General features: G+C 40.3%; 1 protein-coding gene across 6 annotated transcripts in view; it reads right to left on the reverse strand.

The window, feature by feature from the left end:
• SIDT1 (SID1 transmembrane family member 1) overlaps nt 1-21881 on the reverse strand; it is a 96894-nt gene that overhangs the window by 52451 nt on the left and 22562 nt on the right. For 5 of the 6 annotated variants that reach the window (XM_047792243.1, XM_047792235.1, XM_047792253.1 and 2 more), the window contains 3 exons: nt 15428-15549; nt 14280-14450; nt 4095-4140 (listed from right to left, as the gene is read on the reverse strand). In XM_047792243.1, coding sequence (XP_047648199.1) covers nt 4095-4140; nt 14280-14450; nt 15428-15549 — 339 coding nt within the window. Of the gene's footprint in view, nt 1-4094; nt 4141-14279; nt 14451-15427; nt 15550-21881 lie in introns of those variants that run through there. The other variant, XM_047792297.1, reaches the window with a different exon arrangement.

The following is a 21881-nucleotide window of genomic DNA, read 5'->3' on the forward strand; positions in this document are numbered from 1 at the left end:
AAAACAGATAAGCCTGTTCTTCAAGAATTTTAATCACCTTCCCATAGGCAAGAATGAGCACTAGGCCCACCCTTCCCCTAGAATTTTTTTTTTTTTTTTTTTTTGCCAAAGAATCTATTTGCTGGCTGCAATATAGTGAGATGACATTTAGATCCAAAGATGAAGCCCCTACAGCTAGCCCCCTGAAATATGTTCACAGTTTTGGGCAGGCTGAGATAACTTTAAAAGTATTTCTCAAATATCATCAAAATAAGGAAACATTTATAATACACAGAGGTTATATTATTTACCTATTTAGACTATCAATCTACTGGAAAAATGTATTAACCCTAAATTTTAAATACTTTGCTAATGATGAAAAGAGGGTTTTTTTCCCCCCAATAATTATAAATATGGTAACTGGTTGAGAAGCTTGACATGAAATACATGATTAAGATTTTAAGGAAACCAAACCAAACAAGCCCCCATCCTAGGGCTTTCATAAATCTATCACTTAAAAGGAGAGGCAAAATAGCTTAAAAGGAGAGGCAAAATAGCTTAAAACTTAATTTTGCAGTCCAACATCCTCTCCACTAACCTTATTCTGAGAACCAGGGCAATAAAAACAGAACTTTTTCAATAATCCAAAGCTTTCTGATGGGGAAAAAAATAATCTCAACATTAAAGAGTGTCATTAATGCTACTGTTAGGAAGTCTTTTCGCGCCTTGTAACAGATGGCAACATGCTCAAGAACTCATTTCATCTTGTGCTTTCATTTTGGAGCTCGATTCAAATACATATAAGGCTTTTCCAAAGCTGAATACTCTGGAATTCCCAAGAGGTGTTCTTGGTTCTTAGAGGCACCATACTGAGCAATAATGAGTATCATATATATTCTTATATATTCTAGGAACTGGTTTTGTACAAATAGTAGACATCTGCTGAAGGATTATTCATATCCCAAAGTATTATCAGTGTTCTTTATCTCTAAATTACATAAGCCCCAAATAAATAAACCGCTTGCCTTGATAATCTACTTTTACCAGAAAGAAGCAAATGACAAGGATCCGAAGCAATGCCTGGAAGTTGGGCTAAAAATCACCATCTTGCGTCCTGATTACCTATCCAGTTTCTGTCAAATGCTTCTATCTACAGGAACAGAGGCAGACAGTGGTGATGCAGGTTGTCTGAGTACAATGCCATAATTTGGGCGCATTTGTAGGAACAGAAAAATTTTCCTACCATTGAAGAGGATATAAGAGTCCAAAATGGGAATAGTTACAAGTAAAGTAAGACCTTCATGGAGGTCAAAGAATTTCCATTTTGTTTCATGAGTTTGTTCCAGATATATTTTACTCTAGTTTGTGATTTATAAAGAAATTATTTGTTCTTTAATGTTCAATACTTTTTTAAAAATGAAAAGAAGCTAGAATATGTAATCACTAGTTTTTAGTCTACAAAGTGCATCATGGCACTCAGTCTATCATATATATTATAGCTCTGGATAAGGCTATTAGACTGTACTCTTTTTGTAGTTGGGCAGCAGGTTTTTCCCTCTGTGTCTAGATCTCTCTCATGACGCCTAGCAACTAGTGCTTTCAAATATTTCACAAAATAAGTGATGGATACTTTGAGGGCAATAGCTTGTGGGCCCATAGTCAGTCATCTTCTGTCACTTGGTGGCAGCATATATGCACTGTGGAGGCTTTCCCTGATGGGAAATTTAACTTTTTTTTTTTTTTTTGGCAAGAAATAGATTTATTAAGATAGGATGCTTGTGAGAGGTGCAAGTGGGCAGGCACAGCAGCTCTGCTGGAAATTTAACTTTTTATTTTATTTAAAAAATTTTACTGAGGTATTGTTGATTTACAGTGTTGTATTAGCCTCAGGTTTACAGCAGAATGAATCTGTCACACATATACATACCTCCCTTTTTTTTGTTGTTTTTTTGTTTTTTTGTTTTTTTGCCTTTTCTAGGACCACTCCTGCGGCATGTGGAGGTTCCCAGGCTAGGGGTCTAATCAGAGCTGTAGCCGCCGGCCTTCACCAGAGCCACAGCAATGCGGGATCCGAGCCATGCCCGCGACCCACACCACAGCTCACGGCAACGCCAGATCCTTAACCCACTGAGCGAGGCCAGGGATCGAACCCGCAACCCCATGGTTCCTAGTCGGATTCGTTAACCACTGAGCCACAATGGGAACTCCCATACCTCCCATTTTTTTCCATATAGGTTATTGCAGAACATAGAATAGACCTCCCTGTGCTATACAGTGGGTCCTTGTTAGCTATCTATTTTACATATGGTAGTGTATGTGTTAATCCTATCATCCCAGTTTATGCCCTCCCCCCATGTTTCCACTTTGGGAACCATAAATTTGATTTTGAAATCTGTGAGTTTGTTTCTGTTTTATAAATGAGTTCTTTTGTATCATTTTTATTAGATCTCACATATAAGTGATATCATATGATATTTGTCTTTCTTTGTCTGATTTATTTCTCAGTATGATAATCTCTAGGTCCATCCATGGTGCTGAAAATACCGTTATTTCATTCATTTTTATGACTGAGTAAAATTCCATTGTATGTATGTACTGTATCTTCTTTGTCCATTCCTCTGTTGATGGACATTTAGGTTGCTTCCATGTCTTGGCTATTGTAAATAGGGCTGCAATAAACATGGGGTGCATGTACCTTTTCAAATTATGTTTTCCTCCAGATATATGCCCAGGAGTAGGATTGGTGGTTCTATATTTAGTTTTTTTAAGGAAACTCCGTACTACCCTCCATAGTGGTTGCACGAATTTATATTCCCACCAACAGTGTAGGAGGGTTCCCTTTTCTCCACATCCTCTCTAGCACTGTTTGTTGACTTTTTAATGATGGCCATTCTGACTGGTGTGAAGTGATGCCTCACTGTGGTTTCAGTTTACATTTCTCTAATAATTAGTGATGCTGAGCATATTTTCATGTGATAAAAACTCTCCAGAACGTGGGCATAGAGAGAGCCTACCTCAGCATAATAATGACCATATATGACAAGCCCACAGCTAACATCATTCTCAGCAGAAATTTAACTCTTACAGCTGTGCAGGAGTTGGCTTTTGTGGGCTTGGGGAACTGATTGTTTACATCAATCCCCAATTCTGTGTTCAATGATGTCATAGTGGCAGCTTGAAATCAGCCAGGGTGGAGGTATTTACAGTGCAGAAATGGGCGAATGCTATAAAACAGGACTTCCTCACTGAGAACCAGTTGTTAAATATTTGCCAGCTCACAAGTGGTTGTAATAGATTTTCGACAGTGTCCATATAATTGTTAATCCCAGCTTCAGCATATCCAAGGCCATTTATGACCAAAGCTATAGTATAGCCTGCAGAAGATTTACAATAAATATCAGGACATTAAATAAATCTGTTTTAAACTTGCTATTGCATAAACTTTACTCTTTCAGGAGCTATGAAAGGAAAAAGGAAGGTAGCTAGAAGTCACCAGAAAGGCAGTTTGAATCGAAATTTTTATCTGTTTATTCTGTTTATGATTACAATCTAATGGTGAGCACAACACAAATATTGAATTCCTTTAATAATTTTTGTCAGCATTCCTGTTCTTTCTTTACGACACAATAAACTAATTTATTTTACCCATGACCCTAAAGAAATTAAAATCTGTCTTATTTTTATTATAGTTCCAGATCAATGGATTATTTGGCTATCTGTTTGGTGGTGTTCTCCCACCACTCCCTGTTCTCCCACCCCCATCTTGACTATAAGGTCCATGAAGGCAGAAACTGTATCTCTCATTTCTTCATCCTTCTATCCCTGGCACCTAGTACAGTCTAACACTGTGCTTGGTACAAGCAGGCTCACAATGTGATGACTGAAGTTTGAGCCAAGGAACATCTGAAAAAACTGGTCATGTCCCCCATTTCACACTAATTCAGGTGATAAGCTTAAAGATTATGTCTAAAATCCCACCTACATGAGCAACATTCCAAAAATACCAATATAGCTCAAGTTGTAAAAGATCAAGGGCAACACCACACGGTGATTCTATCTATTGCCCGGCTTTCTTTGGGTAACACCATCAGATAACCTTGAAGCCCTTCACTTACCTGAGGTTGAGAGGGACTGGCACTGAAGTGAAAGGCAACATTTGTCCTGAGAAATATAAGGGGTAGAGGGGAGTGGGGGGAAAGTGAGAGAAAAGCATAAGTTAGCAAGCAAAAATTATTTATTTAAAAAAAAAATCTTAAACTAGATGCAAGAAAAGCCCTACCCTTGGTGAAGGTAGTTCTGGACCCATAAAAGTGACAAAATACACCGCATGGGAACCTGGTGGTTTCAACCCTCAAGAATGGTTAAATCGGAGAAGGAATAAATTTTATGGCTTTATAAACCCATGAAGGTATACCTGTATAAGTTAAGAACTTTGTTTACTTTTGTAGACACTTTTGTCTTTGGATTCTCTTAAGGTTTTACAATCAAGCACAGGGTTTGGGTATCAGAAACAGGCTGAAGAAGAGAGGAAAAGAAGGTTTGAGGTTCTTTTGCATAATTCAGATAGCACTGAAATAATTTTGATGCATCCATGCAAAAGATCACTTTTTAAAAAATGTGATGAATAGATAATCACCATGGGAGGGTCTCTAGGGATGGGAGCATGTTCTTCCTGCCCCCAAGTACCCTCTCATTGTCTAAATTTCTCAGCAAGATGGCATCTTCTTCTGGTGAGGCATTGCCTTCTAAGACCCTTAAAATGCACATACCACCAAAAGAATATAATGAAGTTATTTCCTCTCCGATTATTAATTTGCTGTGAATTAGGTTTTTTCCTTCTTCTGTGAAAGAGACCAGTGAGTCAGCACTGAGAAAAGGAGAGGGTGAGGAGCATGTGGGAAGCATGCATTTGTAGCTTAGAGTGCTCTTGGAAGGAACATCCGTGAACAGTTCAAGAGCCTGGAAAACACAAAGACTAATTTGGTCTTCTCTAGAGTCATGTAAGGGCTGCTTTGGGGCTTTTATTCTTTCTGTTTCTTGCCTCATCTATAGTGTGATCCCTATTACACACACTGTCAGTGCAATCTGGGGGATGGCATGATCCCAACCGGCAAACTCACCTGCACTTCTGGAAACCTGAACCTGAACTTCTTTCGGGGTGCCTCCCCAGCTTCACGCCTGGTGCTCTCTAAAGACCTTCCTCTCCACTCCTAATTTTCCTTCTATAAAGTTAAACAGTTTAAAGTGTTGACTAAATATTCCTTTAGAGAGGGCAGGTGAAGACATTTGAGCAGAAAATTTATGATTGGAGGTGTTTAGAAGTCATAAAATTTGAGCACTCTTTATGAAGAGAATGACAAAGAGTTTAGACTGTCAGTAGATGAGGCTCAAAATTTAGCAATGAATGCAATTTGTTAATATCCACTCTCCATAGAAATCATCACTGGAGTCAAAGATTGGTTCTGCCGAAGCATGGTTAATAACTTGTGGCCTTAAGTCACTTAATGAAGCCAAAGTCAGTGTCCAATTCAGTTGTGTGTGTGCTCCTGAGATTCCACAGCCAGAGTCAGCAGTGTTGGGGAGTGTCATCTGCTGTTTGTTACTGGGGCAACCTGCCCTCAGTTCTTTTCGTTGCCAGGTCAGGGGAATGAAGAGGACTCTGATGTTCTTGGCTAGCAACAGACAGTGTGAGATACCCAGAAGCAAACAGTTTTATTTGGCCAGAAGTTTGTTTTTAAACTTCCCCCTGTCATATGAATTCCAGTGAAAACATTGAATACAGGAACATCAATACGTGTTTTCTTTTTCTTTTTCCTTGTTCTTTATGCTTTCCTTACTAATGCAGCACATACAAACTTTGAACACCTGTGTTTTTTTTTGTTGTTGTTGTCTTTTTTTGTCTTTTTTAGGGCCGCATCCATGGCATATAGAGGTTCCCAGGCTAGGGGTCTAATCAGAGCTGTAGCTGCTGACCTATGCCAGAGCCACAGCAGCGCCAGATCTGAGCTGCATCTGTGACCTACACCACAGCTCATGGCAATGCCAGATCCTTAACCCACTGAGTGAGGCCAGGGATCCAACCTGCAACCTCATGGTTCCTAGTTGGATTCATTTTTGCTGTGCCACAAAGGGAACTCCTGGTTATTTTCTTTAAGACTATCACATTGAAGTCTTCTCTTTCTTGTGGAATCAACAATGTGTGCAAAAAACAAACAAGCAAACAAAAAAACCCAAACAAACATGGTTTCTTTTGCAGATGAAAGGTTCTGCTTCCTTCCCCATAGGCCTTGAGGGAGGTGGGGAAGGTTTATTTTTATCAGGGGTCATTAACCAATATTAAAAATCTAATTGAGACACATATATACTTTTAGTTTGAGTGGAGGAAGTAAACATTTTTAAAGCAAAGTTAAACACAGGAAGCACATGTTTATTCAATAAATAAGAAGACCTAAAAACTAACTTTGCTTCCTCTTCTTGGCTAGTTTGTGGGAGAGGGAAAGAAAAAAAGGAACAGAGGAGTCAAGAGAGATGTGTGTGCAATGGAAGGAGATGAGGAGAAGAGGGAGAAATATATACAGGAGAGTAACAAAACGGAAGAAAAAGGAGAGGGGGCTGGGAGGAAAGGTTAAGTAGACAGACCTGTATAAACAAAAGCTGTCATTTTCGAGGTGAGTGCAGAGAGGACTGTAATAAGATTCAGGGCATTGTATTCATCTTATGATAAGGAGTCCTGGCACAGAGCACAATGGGCGTTCAAAACCCTCACTCTATTTGTTGAAGGAAATTACACCGTATTATTCATTTGGACTATGGACTTCAGAGTATCATTTCCTGTTATCTCCTTACGGCCATCTGTCATGAACTGCCTTTGTTTACCCCAAATCTGCCTCGACCCTCAGTCATCTGCACCCCTCTGCCTCATCACGCTGGTCTAAGAACAAACTCCCCACGCATGCGCTAAATCCTGTCCTCCGTCCCTTCTCTGGGACTTTGCTTCTATAAAAATCCAACTCTCCTACCAATTTTATCTGCCTTTCTACTCCTTAGTTTATAAATATACTCTAGTCTCAATCATTTTCAAAATTAAGCCCCAAAACACCCCAAGGGGGAAAAAAACCCCACTTTTCCCTCCTTTGATGTTATTCTCTATCCTCCGTCTTCACAGCCAACTCTTCAAAGCGTGCTCAGCTCTCACGGCTCATTCATTCTCTCTTCCCTTCACTGCTGTTAGGTTTCTTTCCGGACCATCCCCCTGAGGTTGCCAGCCACCTCCTCATGGTTAAATCCAGTGACTTAATCCTTAACTTTCTCTACCTCTCTGTGACATTTGGCACTGACAACCACTCCCTCTCTCTTTTCTCTCATGCGCTCTGTGACATTTGCTTTCCTGGGTCTTCTCCCATCTCATTATGCTGACTCAGCTTTTTCTGAGAGTCCCTAGTTCTCAGACCATCCCTTAAATGAGGATGTTACCCACAGTCCTGTTCTTGCTCCCCTTGTTTCCCTTAGCCACATGCATTTTCATTCACATATAATATATATATATATATATATAATTTTATATATAATAATTTCTGCAGTTGCCCCCAAACCTACACCACCACCAGTGAATCTCAAATTACCATATCCAGCTAAGGGCTCTTTCCAGGGCTCCAGTCATAGCAGAGTGATTATCTGCTGGGCTTCTGTATGTGACAGTCCCTCAAGCACCTCAAACTCCATATGATCAGAATGGAACATACTAGCCTTCCCCGGATCCTGACCTGTAACATCTGTCAATAAGCCTCACCTGACCTCTGACATCATTGCTGGAGTCATCTTGGACTCCCTTTTCATCAGCTCCCACAGTTGATTGCTCACCAAGTCTTACTGATTCTATTAGTATAAAAGTAACCCGGATGAAGCACCATCTTCATCCATTCATTCCTACCTGAAGCACCATCTTTGCCCAATATAGCATCCAATAAGAAAAATATAATTGAAAAGCAATGTAAATCATTACTTTAGTCTACCCCAAAATACCAAAGGGCGATTTACATTGTGTGAGACAGAGCAAAGTGATCTAAAAGCCCCTTCATGCATCCATTTCCTCAAAAATCGACTACTTTTCACAACATGGGAGTTGAGTTAACACACTCAAAACTCTCTTTCAAAACAAAGACTCGAGATTCTTATTTAGAAGGCTAGAGGAGCATTGAAGGCTGCAAGTACTTATGTAGGACTATATTTTTGATTCTGCCACATGTGAATTATCCTCGTGTATTACTTGAATCTTTTTCTTCTTACAACTTTGTTGCTGCCATTATATGTTCATTCTCTTTTCAAACAACTTTTTGTTTGCCTATTTGCCTCCACCCTCTCCTTTCCAGTTCACCTTCCACACGGCCACTGAAGTCATCTCTAAAAATCAGATCTGTTATGATATTCTGCTGCTTAAAATCCTTTTGTGATTCCCATATCCTGAAAGGTGAAGTCCAGACTCCTTGGTGCAACATATAAGATCTCAGAAATCAAGGATTGGGTACTGCCTGTTTCTCCCCTTATCTCCCTTAACTCTGCCTCAGGCACCACGTGGACCAGCCTTTCTGAAATGCTTCAGCCTTTCTGAAATGTTTCTCCTCAGTGGGTTCTCTGTCACTCAGCCCTTTCTTCTGAGTATCACGCTCCTGTATGTCCAACTCTCTACCAGGCAGCTGCACTTCAGCATGTCCTAAAGTGAACTTATCATCTCTTCCTTCCCTCCTCAAAACTCTCATTTGTCTCTTAGTGGCACCACACTCTATGAGCAATCCACTGTGGGAGCTGATGAAAAGGGAGTCCAAGATGACTCCAGCAATGATGTCAGAGGTCAGGTGAGGCTTATTGACAGATGTTACAGGTCAGGATCCGGGGAAGGCTGGTATGTTCCATTCTGATCATATGGAGTTTGAGGTGCTTGAGGGACTGTCACATACAGAAGCCTAGCAGATAATCACTCTGCTGTGACTGGAGCTCTTTTCTAATTTCTCGAATGCATACTTGAAATTCTCACATTTCTCTTATCTGGAATATCCGCTCAAGTTTTGTCAGTCTCACCTCCAAATTTTTCAGTTCATCTCCTTGTTATTTATTTTGACCATAGCCATCAGCCTTCTAATTTCTCTGCATCCAGTTTCATCCCCTTCAAATCCATTCTCCACACAACTACCACAATTTAGACAACTGTTTAAATTTCCTAACTGCCCTTCCAAGCTCCTCCCACCCCAGGATCAAGATTCCCCCCACTCCTGAAGCCTTCAACTCTTCCCTGCCTGCAGCTTCATGCTTTGGCACTGAATGCCAGAGTACCTGGGACTGGGGAAAGGAAAGGGGGCAGAGCTGGTGGGATGTGTGTGTGGGGGGGGCGGGGGGGCAGGTGGGAAAGAGTTAAGATGGCAAGGGGTGATGCCTTAAGGCAGAAATTTTTTTAAAACTGGATTTGAATGAATAAATGCTTCCTGGAATTGAGAAACTTTTTTAAAGCAACAAAAATTAGGAGGACGATTTTAAACAGAAAGTAGAAATAGCATGTTATAGCGGGCACAGCTCAGAACTTCAAGTCCAGAGTCCATTCTAGTCTTGATTTTGCCCTTTCCTAGCTGTGTGAGTTTGGACGATTCACTTAACCTCTCTGGGCATCACTCTGCTTATCTGTAAAGGTGAAATGAATGCACTCGATTCCCAAAGATCCTCCATTCTTAAAATTTATGATTTGAAAAGAAAAAAAAAAATCCCAGGATGTGTTTCGTGTATCGTCTACTGCCACTGAGAAACAGACAACAGAAAAAACTGCAATGTTAGAGAGTTTGAGTTAATTCTTCAGTGTTTTTTTGGCAATACCCAGAGTCCAGATCTTTCCACAGTCCTCAGCTCTTGCCTGTTACCACCATCTTCCGGATTTCTGGGTTTCCAGCAAGGCTCTGTGGGACAGTCCAGAACCAGGGAGGAACAGACACATACAGCTCAGTTACCATCTCTTTTCAGGCTTATCTTATTCTCATAAAAGCCCTGGTAACTATGTGCATTTTGAAATGCTCTGAGAGCCTAGTTGCTGAGGTCAAGTCACATTGTGAGAGGTGGAAGCAGAAAACAATGTGAGGGAACAGATTTGCAGTTTCACCACATGCGCATCATTCATTAACACTCACACAGAGTTGTGACCTTATGACTTCAGTTGCACAGAATTCGGCTCTCCAAAGGGTTTAATTAGCCTCACAGATACCAGCCCTAGAATTCAAGTACACTGCTACCGGATGACAGTGACAAGTCAGACACACAAAGACCAATTAATAAATACAAGGCTTCTCCAAAGTTCAAACTGCACTCTCTTCAAGTAATGTGCTGCCACCTCCTTCAAATTCCCGTATTGTTTAACATCACAATTCAATTTAATTATTTAAACAATTAAACATAAGCACTATATTTAGACATTGCTTAAAGGTAGTCATTCTCAACGCTGGCTGCACATTTGAATCACCCGGAGAACTTTAAACATATATATACTATAATGCTCGAACCTCCCTGTTAGAAACTCTGATGTAGTTGATATTCTTCTTCCTTTTTTTCTTTTTTGGCCACCCACCCCACTGCATGTGGAGTTCCCGGGCCAGGGAACAGATCTGAGCCACATCTTCCACCTACATAAGAGGTGCAGCAACACTTGATCCTTTGACCCACTGTGCTGGGCTGGGGATTGAACCTGCATCCTGGCCCTGCAGAGACACCTCCAATCCCGTTGCACCACAGTGGGAACTTCTTCCCTTTTTTGGCTGGGGGGGTGAAAAGCTGGTTCTTTGCTCTTGAAGTTATCACATCACTTTTTTTCTACACCCATTTTTTCCATTTGTTCTCTGTTTCATCATTTCGTACTCATATTTTAGTACTTCCTTATACGTTCTTTGAGTTTTCAGTTCTTTTTCTAATTTCTTGAATGCACACTTAACACATAGATTTTCAGCCATTCCTCTTTTCTGTGTTTTTTGTTTATTTGTTTGTTTGTTTAGGGCTGCGTCTGCAGCATATAGAATTTCCCAGGCTAGGGGTTGCATTGGAGTTACAGCTGCCGGTCTACACATCAAGGAGGGATCTGAGCCACATCTGTGACCTACACCACAGCCCATGGCAATGCTGGATCCTTAAGTCACTGATCGAGGCCAGGGATCACACCTGCATCCTCATGGATACTAGTCAGATTCGTTTCTGCTGAGCCACCATGGGAACTCCTCTTTTCTGACATAGATGTTTGAAGCTACACATTTTTCCTCAAAGCAGTGCTTTAGTTGCATTCCCAAACTTGGATATGTCATATTTTCATTATTATTTGTTCAAATTATTTTCTAATTTTCATTGTGATTTGTTTGACTCATAAGTTATTTAGAACTATACTAATTAATTTCCAAACATTTGGGAATTTAAAAAATATCATTTTGTAGTTGATTCCTATCTTAATTCCATATACAGGATTCCAGTCCCTGAAAACTTATCAATATATGCATTAGAGCTTGGCAACTTTGGTAACTATTGTATATGCCCTGAAAAGGCTTAGGTATTCTATCATTTTGATGCAATTTTCCAAATACATTAATTTGTTTATTAATCACATTGATTTGTTCTTTTATATTAGGTGTTGATAAACTTTTTCTTAAGGAGCCAGATAATAAATGTTTAGGCTTATAGTCCATAATGTCTCAACTCAACTATTCAACTTTGCCATTATAACATGAAAACAGCCAGAGACAATATGTAAATGAATGGGTAGGGCTATGTTCTAATAAAACCTTATTTACAAAAGCCATTGGCCAATCTATGTGCTATAGTTTGCCAATATCTATTCTAATTACTGTATACTGTTATCCCTTGCTTTTTGAAAATTCACTTTATTACCACTTTGCTACATTAGTACTTATTTTTGATAACTGAAAGAAATCTGAAAGTTTTTTGCTTACTCAAAAAAAAAAAAGTAAAAAAAATGAAAACTGTTCTGCATCTGTTTTACCTTAAGCAACCCTGCAGCACTTGTTTTGCAGTTAGAGTGGCACCACCACGCTCCTTCCCTGGAACTATACTCTGCATCTCAGCATCAGGCCACCATAACTTTGGACTGTGTCTATGAGCATCTGTACTTTATCTAAATTTATTTTGTGTACCCATTAGCAAGATGTGTCCTAAGGCAATTGTTTCTTCACTTGATGCCATTTAGCTTATGAAAGAGCTCATAGGAATGCTCTACTTTCACATAGTGTGGGAAAATCATATATATGTTGTTTACAAATTTGGTCTGCTTTTCTATTAGCTATGGAGACATTTTCCACAAAGACTGGGATTGTCAGGTTCTTCCTTTCATTCCTCAGTTTTTGCTTTGTGTATTTTGAAGTGATGATATTTGTATATACAAATTTAGAATTAAAATTTGTCTTCCTTGTAAATGATTCTTTTATTTTTTATTTATTTATTTAGCCTTTTTTTAGGGCTGTACCTGAGGCATATGGAGGTTCCCAGGCTAGGGGTCTAATAGGAGCTGTTGCTGCTGGCCTTCACCAGAGCCACAGCAATGCCAGATCTGAGCCAAGTCTGCGACCTACACCACAGGTCACAGCAACACTGGATCCTTAACCCACTGAGCGAGGTCCAGGAGCGAACCTGCAACCTCATGGTTCCTAGTCGGATTCATTTCTGCTGTGCCATGCCGGGAACTCCTAAATGATTCTTTTAGAATTATGAAATGTCCCTCTATCTCAAGTAATGCTTCTTGCTTTAAGGAATACCTTGTATAATATGATACACTCTGCCAACTTTCTTCTGGTTAGTATCATTATGGTATTTCTTTTACTATCCTTTTATTTTCATTTACATATTCTCTTTTTAAGATTGCACTCTTATAAACAACATATATTTAGTTTTCTTTTTTCTTTTTAAATCCCACTTGACATTCTTAGTCTTTTACTTAGCATATTTGCATCCACTTATATATTCATTTTTTCATTGGGTAAATGTAAACATTAATTCCCCTTCTGAGATTCTTCTGTGTCTGTCCCAGAGTTTTAGTGAGAGGTTCATGTCAGGGTTTTTTTTTTTTTTTTTTTCTCCAGCATAGTTTCTCTTCTTGAAATCTCCTCATTTTTGCCTCAGGAAATCAATTTGTTTTACTGAAACTGAGTTTGGACCTTGCACCCACCTGGGTGCCAGCCCCTACTCCATGTAGTGCCCAGGTTCAGAGGCTCCAAGATTCTTTCCCAGAAGAAGCCAGAGCCACAAAAGAGTGGGTGATATTGGGGACAGCAGCAAAACGCTTGCCTGTTTTTTGTTTTTTTTTTTCTTATTGATCTGTAGGAGTTCCTTACATATTCTGTATATGAGCCCTTTGTTAGTTATGTGTGTAGGGAATATATTCTCCAGTTTACAGTTTGTCTTTTTGTGCTTTTAATGATTCCTTTTGATAAGTACAAACTCCAACTTAATATAGCCAATTAGAAATATATATTTTAAAAAAATTTATTTAAAACACCAAGAGGGGAGGTATTATTTTGAACCTTTGAGAAGCCTTAAGCTTAGAGCAGGATAGGGCATGAAACTCCATGAATTTTCTGGCCTTATTAAGGAATAACCTTAGCCTTTCTGTTTACAGTTTCACACAGATTCATGCAGTATCTTACAGGAATAACCTCTAGGAGAGAACAGACTCCTTAGAGACCATGCCCGCCACTGAATTTACTATGCTCCATGTCTACTTGAAACAATTTGAGATCCTGCCTCCCAACTACTTTAGTTTCAAAGGATAATAGTGCAAGGAGGAGGAAACAATCATGTTTTTGCACAAAGAACCAAGCCACATAACATATTTTCAACAGGTGTACATTCCTAACTATGAGGAGAAAGCTGGAACAGTGATAAGGATAAGAAAAATAGCTTAAGATCTTTCTTCTAATAAAACTAAAAGTTTTTTTTGGAGAGTGGCACTGGTGAGTAACACAAAAGTACCAGTGCTTGGAGGTCACTCTTGCTTGGACGATAGACAGTCCAGGGCCCTCACAGACCCCTGAGAAAAGATACATCCATGAGGTCAACACCCCCGTACGCCCTGCTCCAATTCCCTACTGCCTCCGCATTGTGCAGATTAAGGCCCTGCTGCCCAGTGGTGAGCAGGAGAGTTTAGAAGGTGCCAAGACTATGTGCAAAGTAGGTGATTTCTTTCCTGAGTGCTGATCTGAAAGGAACGAAGTGGGATGAGCATACACGAGGAGGAGGCAAGTGTGCAGAGAAAGGCCACAAGGAGCTTTGCTTACTGCAGCTGGAAGTGCTTGATCTTGGTAACCAGCAGTTTGTATTGGGCCCCCATGGGGGCCATGGATGCTACATCTATGAATATCAGCTGCTCCAGTGGTCCTGTTTCATTGGTTGCTTCCGAGGGACATAAGGTACGGCTCACTTCCTGGTAATTGTAGCTCCTCTGGTATCTGCAGCAGCCAATGGAGGGAAGAGCCGGCAAGAAGGAGAAAGAGACCCAGTGAACAAGCAGGGAAAGAAACATCTTATTTTACATCTTCCTGAATTTCCTTCTGTCCTTACATTTAAAATTTCATACGGGACCTACTGATAGTAATTTCAGAGCTAGTGTGTTTGGTCCAGGGTTGTGTGACATTATAACACAGACGGGAGGACCGCTGGGTGCTGACACGTGCACTTAGACCATGTCTGTATCACACCAAACCATCCTCCTAATTCAATCAGGAAAAATAACAGATTTTGAACGGGAAAGTGTTCCCATAAAACAACCAGTGGATTCCATTTTTCCACTCTTCAAGCTTTTGCTAAATGAACACAAAGAAAGCCTCAGAGTTCAAATCAAGGCTCTCAGAGTCAGGATTTCAATCCTTAAATTCTTCAACCTCCACAAATGATTGAACACCCTACTATGTGCCTGTGTCTTCATGCCTTCCATGTTCTTACTAGTGCTCTAGCGCGGTATAGTTTCCCCTGCAAAAATTTAAACTGTGAGGCAGGGACTTTGTCATTGTTTTCCACTACTGTGTCCCCAGCAACTATCGCTTAGAAGTATGCATAAATATGGGACAAAGAAAGCACACCCACTGAACATTTTGAAGAATGGGGGAGGTGTTATTCATTTGAGTATGACTTAAATACTCAGTGACTGGCCCACTAACCAAGTAAGAGCAAGAGAGCATTCTGGATAGAATCAAAATGCTAATGTTCTTCCAGGTGCTACAAATCTAGGCAGAGTGTTTATAAGAACCTTTGCAAAGGAGAAAGAAACTGAACAGAGCGGAACAGGTCAGGGCATGCACTCAGCATGCATGACATGTCAACATTCCAAAAGTCTGATTTCTACTTTCACTAAGGAAAAGGCCAGTGAAGGTCTAGGCCATTGAAAGAAAACAAAGGTAATGAAGTTGTCGGGGAAAGATTCACTTACAGTCCTTGGAAGAGCAGAGGAACCTGCCAGGATAGCACCCCTTTCTGCTGGCGAACCACAACCAGAACTGGGTAGTCGAGATTCTCTGAGGAGCTGTTCACATACACCCGCACAGCAGTCACCTGTGAGCCAGGGCAGAGAGAAACATAATGCAAACCACGCACGCATGCTCTGCACAGACATCATACATCACAGCTGCCATGTGAAGCTCTGAAAAGCTTTAATTTCTCGCATTCATGGCTGATCAATAAGATAGATCATCCGAATGTCCCAGCCGTCTTCTCATTCATATTATAACCACAGTGGTTTTAAACACTGATCGCACAATGAAATCACTAGGTAAGGCTTTAAAAAAAACTTATGCTGGGGTCCAACCTGCCAAAATTCTGATTTAAGTGGTCTTGGGCAAAGCCAATTATGGAAGCTTCAAATGGCAGGCTGAAGAGTTTCAAATGGGCAGTCAACACAAGATTAGGAGACTAAGCCCAGAACAGAAAAAGAAAGATGTTGGCGAGCTGCTGCTGCTTCTTTTTTTATCTGAATGTAGTTGCTAAATATGCAAATATCTATTAAAAAAAAAAAGAGAGAGAGAGAGATAAATTCCTGCTGTGGTGCGGTAGATTAAGAATCCAACTGCAGTGGCTAGGGTGGCTGCAGAGGCGCAGGTTCAATCCCCAGCCTGGTGCATGGGTTAAAGGATCTGGCATTGTCTCTGAGGCAGCTTGGATTTGATCCTTGGCCTGGAACTTCCAAAAAAAAAAAACAACCAGGTACCTCACTTGCTGACAAAGTATAATGTCGGTTTGGAAAAATCACTCTGTGTTTCAAACCAAAATGTTATTGCCATGTTTTACGAAAGCCTAGCAGATGGCCTGATGCTCTCCCATCAGCACTTACACTAGGGGCTGAGTGCTCATCTCTTTGCCCTGCTCCAAGGTACAAATAAATCCCCAATACTAAGTGCTTTTTTATACCAGCAGGTCCATGTTTCCTTCTGAATACATGTCATCCTAAGGATTGAACACTATCACAGCTGCTGAAAAGACAGGAAATTGAACTGTGCCCCTGGATCTAGATGGTTTTGGTCTTTTCCTTCGGCTTTTATAATAGTATAGTCAACATGGAAAGAACAAAATGGAAACCATGGCAAAGCAAAAAAGAAAAAGTTTATCTTTCATATGAGAATCCCCCCCACCCTCCATGTATTAAAGCCTTAGTGTTCTCTTGAAAACATCTTTATTAGGGGAAAGAAATGGAACAAGAAAGTCTTGCCGTGAAGCCCTGAGATCTACGACAGGTTCAAAACGGAAACTAACTGCTTGTTAAAGCAGTCCAAGAGCTAGTTCTTAATTTGATAAGAAGGGCTTGCTCATGAAAGGAGTCTTTTTTTTTTTTTGTGCCCACACTCTGCATGTTTCCATGGAGAGGAATGTGCTACTGCTCATCATTGCCAAGACCCTTTCTCTAGTGCAGACCTCTTTCCTAAGCTCTGGATGTTCCATAGGCACCTCAAACTCAGCCTGTCTGAGACAGAACCTGTACTCCCTTCATCCCAACTTTAATTTCTTGTGAATTTCCTTGCCTGTTGAATGGCCTCACCACACAACCATTCATCTGAGCCTGGAACGCGAGAGTCATCCTTGATTCCTACTTCCTTAGTTTTTCCCTCAATAGTCATCAAGTTCTACCACTTTTATCTCCATACTGTCCATGTCCATACCTGGATTCACCCCCTCCCCATGACACTCTTCTAGTCTAGTCCTTTATCAGTGTGACCCTCCTTCACTGAACCTTAGCTAGTCTTCCTATCCCCAGGCTTATACCCACTCAGAGGCCAATTTCATCTCGGCATTCTCCTGATAAAAAAGCCTTCAGTGGCTCTAGGAATTTTCAGATTTACCCCCAAAGGAATGAGAATAGTATTTTTATGAGACTGGAGAATAGAATAATGAATCCTTATTTACTTATCATCCAGCTTTAGTAGTTAACAAATGTATCATTTTATTTCATGTATACCTCTATTTCCCACACACACCCTTATTGGATTATTTTAAAGTAAATCATACAGCTGTAACTTATGTAGTATTATGTATCAACTGCATTTCAATTGAAAAAAAAAAAACCACAAAGCCAACAAGTGAAATGATTTAAAAAGTAAATACCAAACATCATACCATTTTGTCTATAAATAGTTCATTTTCTATCTCTAAGAGATAACACAATACATTACCATACTTAAAATTATCCAATATCCACACAGTGTTTGAATTTCATTTGTTTCAAAAATTGTGCTTTTTGGAGTTTTTTTTTTTTTTTTTTTTAATTGGGGAGTTCCCCTTGTGACTCAGCAAAACCAAATCTGACTAGTATCCATGAGGAGGCAGACTTGATCCCTGGCCTCAATCAATGGGTGAAGGATCCGGCATTGCCATGAACTGTGGTGCAGGTCACAGACTCGGCTCAGATCTGGCGTTGCTGTGGCTGTGGTGTGGAACAACTAAAGCTCCAATTTGACCCTTGGCCTAGGAACTTCCATTTTCCATGGGTGCGGGCTTAAAAAAAAGACAAAAAAAAATTGGGGTATAAATGATATCCACACATTACATTTGGTTGATATATATTTTAAATTTCTTTTAATCTAAAGGTAAACCTTTTTTTTTATTTGTTCAATAAAACAGCTCACAAAGCAGCAGTACAAACCTGCAGTAAGCACATTCTATTTTTTTTTTAAATTTTATTTTCCCACTGTACAGCAAGGGGATCAAGTTATCCTTACATGTATACATTTTTCCCCCACCCTTTGTTCTGTTGCAACATGAGTATCTAGACATAGTTCTCAATGCTACTCAGCAGGATCTCCTTGTAAATCTATTCTAAGTTGTGTCTGATAAGCCCAAGCTCCTGATCCCTCCCACTCTCTCCCTCTCCCATCAGGCAGTAAGCTCATTCTTGATTTTGTGATTGCACCCCTTGGTGTCACTGAACAGGTTCCTCTATGTCCTGTATTTCCCATAAACTGGCAACTAGAGCTAGAGACTTGACTAGATTCAAGTAACTTTGGATTTTGAATTAGAGTCAAGAACATTTTCACCATTTCAGATTACTGGGGCCTATGTATTTTTTCTAGTAGTTATGTTATTACATTTTTAATGTTTAAATCTCTGTCCCTTTGTGATTAATACTAGCATATGGTGTGAGGAAGGATTCTAATTTTCTCTCTCTAACTTTTATGGCTCTCCAGTTATCCCAACACCATTTATTAGTAAGTCCATCTTTTCTCCACTGATCTGAATCCCTCAAGCCTCTTCTTGATCATTGCCTTCTTCTCTAGTTCCTTTGCCTGCAAATCCCCCACATGCCCAATTACTTGCTCTTCTCCAAAAATCTCTGTCCCCAATGACTGGCCTTTTTATATCCTCTTCATCTCCAAAGTCCTTTTTGGGGAAGTCTTCCCTGATATTTCCCCATCATACCAAATAAGTGGGTGTCCCTCTCTTGGGGCACCCCTATGTGGCCTCTGATTGTCTCTATATGGTATGTTAATACCACTGTGAAATAAAAGAAAAAATATATGGTCTTCTCTCCCAGTTCCTAGATCAGAGCTCCTAAAACCCTTGTAATACCTACATAATAGGAGCACTAGTAGCATCTTTTGTTCTAATATTTGGTCTTTCCCCTGGCTGCTGACTCAGCTCCTAAAACTCCTTGGAGTTTCCTGGGAGGTAGGAGTCTCTTGTTCTTTTTTATTTTTTTGTCTTTTTTTTTTTTTTTTGCCATTTTTTGGGCCGCTCCTGCAGCATATGGAGGTTCCCAGGCTAGGGATCTAATCAGAGCTGTAGCCACCGGCCTATGCCAGAGCCACAGCAATGCAGGATCAGAGCCGAGTCTGCAACCTACACCACAGCTCATGGCAACCGCTGGATCGTTAACCCACTGAGCAAGGCCAGGGATTGAACTCTCAACCTCACGGTTCCTAGTCGGATTCGTTAACCACTGCGCCACGAAGGGAACTCCATGGAGTCTCTTGTTCTAATGAGGAGACTCTTGGTGGGCTTTTGGATAACTTCAGGATGGGAGCTGGTCACCAGAAAGACCACGCCATGATTAGAAGTTTGGAACTTTCAGCTCTACCTTCCATTGTCCGGGAAATGGAGGGGGCTGGAGACTGAGTTAATGATTGGTTTTGCATATGTGATGAAGCCTCTGTAAAATTCCCAAAATGCAGGGTTGGGAGAACTTCTTGGGTTGGTGAAAGCATCCACATGGGGACAGAAGCACCCCAACTCCATGGGGACAGAAACTCTTGTGCTTAGGACATTTCTGGACCTTACCCTATGCACCTCTTCCATAGTGCTCATCCTGAGTTATATCCCTTTATAATAAACCAGTAATCTAGTAAATACGCTATTTACTTGAGCTGCTTTAGCAAATTAATCAAACCTGAGGAGGAAGGTTATGGGAACTTCTGATTATAGTGGGTTGGTCAGATTGTAGTGGGTAGGTCAGCCAGGTGACAACCTGGACTTGTGATTGGCATCTGAAGTTGGGGGGATGGGTAGTCTTGTGGGACTGAGCCCTTAACCTATGAGATCTGATGCGAACAACAGGTAGATAGTGTCAGAACTGAAACGAATTGTAGGACACCCAGCTGGTATCACAAACTTGCTTAACGTGTGTAAACCCACACATCTGGCATCAGAAGTATTGTGAGAGTAGAAGAAAATAGATAGAAGTTAGCTTTTCCTAGAGACAACCACAAAGCATTTTTTAAATGTAGTCAAATTTATTCCTTTTCCCTTGGACATTTCTTCCATCACTTTCAAAACTGAGATACAGTTAACACACCACACAACTCACTCTTTTTTTTTTTTTACTTTTTTAGTGTTTAATTAATTTAATAATGTTATGGTGCACTTGAAGGAATTATAGAACATTAGATAATTTTTTTCACCACAAACAATACCAGTTTCTGGGCTAAGGAAAAAACCATGGAAGACTAAGAGGCTGGTTTACAATAAAAGAGTTACAGTTTACATATCAAACTAAAATATGAAAACGTGTCATAAAATGCAACTAACTTCTGGGAATTTAAAATCTACTATCCGAGTTCCTTTTCTGGCTCAGCGGGTTAAGAACCCCACTAGTATCTACGAGAATGCGGGTTCAATCCCTGGCCTTGCCCAGTGGGCCAAGGATCTGGGTGTTGCTGCAAGCTGTGGTGTACAACTCACTCAAAGTGTAGAATTCAGTAGTTTTTCACAGAGCTGTACAACCATCATCAGTACCTAATTCCAGAATATTTTCATCACCCTAAAAAGAAGCCCTGTATTCATTATCAGTCACTCCTTATTCCTACTTTCCCCAGTACTTGGTAACCACTAATTTAATTTCTGTCTCTATGGATATACCTGTTTCATATAGGGTTTTCATATGTATACAATAATAGAATATATGCACTTTTTATCTGGCTTATTTCACTTAGCATAATGTTTTCAAGGTACTCCCATGTTGTGGCATATGTCAGTACTTCGTTTCTGTTTATTGCTCAGTAATATTCCAGTTGAGTAAATACACCACATTTGTTTATTCTTCAGTTGATGGAAATTTTGGTTTCTGCTTTTTTGCTATTACAAATAATGTTGCTGTGAACATTTGTAAACAAGTTCTTGTGTGACCATACATTTTCAATTCTTTTTTTGTTTGTTTGACTGCACCTGCTGCATGTGAAGTATCCCCAGGGATCAAACCCAACTCACAGCAGTGACAACATCAGATCCTTAACCCACTGTGCCACCAGGGAACCCCTGATTTTAATTCTTTTGAGTGGATACCTAGGAGTAGAATTGCTGGATGACATGGTAACTCTTAACGTTTAACTTCTTGAGGGACCGCCAAAATATTTTCCAAAGAGGTGCATCATTTTATATTCCAGCAATTTTCATTACCAGGAATGTAAAAGTTTCAAATTTCTCCACATCCTTGTCAACACTTATTACTGGCTCTCCTCTAGGTTATAATTATCTTAATGGGTGCAAAGTGGCATCTCATTGTAGATGTGGACCTCTCAGTATTTTCACTATTATTTTACTGGCCTGGCTCTTCTTGGAAGCTGAAAGCCTCTTTGGCATCCCTGGTGCCAGCAAAATGAATTTGCTTAGAAGCAGGCTCACTTTTGAGGTTTGTAACCTGAACACTCACCAGCATTACACACAGCACATGTGTTTAGAGCACACTTTCATCTGGTTTAAATCTAGAGCCGTCAGAACCGAGGTAAAAACCTAAGGAAAGCTGTGAACTAGGCCAGCTTCATCTTTAGCTTGTCTGCTTCCCTTTTAGTTACCTAGGTTGCAGTTTCCTCCTCCCTTCTTAGGTCCTTCTTAGGTCCTTTGTGCCAGAAGGGATTTCCCTCCATTCCATGCCCCCCACAGTCTCCACTTTAAAGCAGTGGTTCTCA

This window comes from Phacochoerus africanus, chromosome 1 (assembly GCF_016906955.1).
Source record: "Phacochoerus africanus isolate WHEZ1 chromosome 1, ROS_Pafr_v1, whole genome shotgun sequence".
NCBI lineage: Eukaryota > Metazoa > Chordata > Mammalia > Artiodactyla > Suidae > Phacochoerus > Phacochoerus africanus.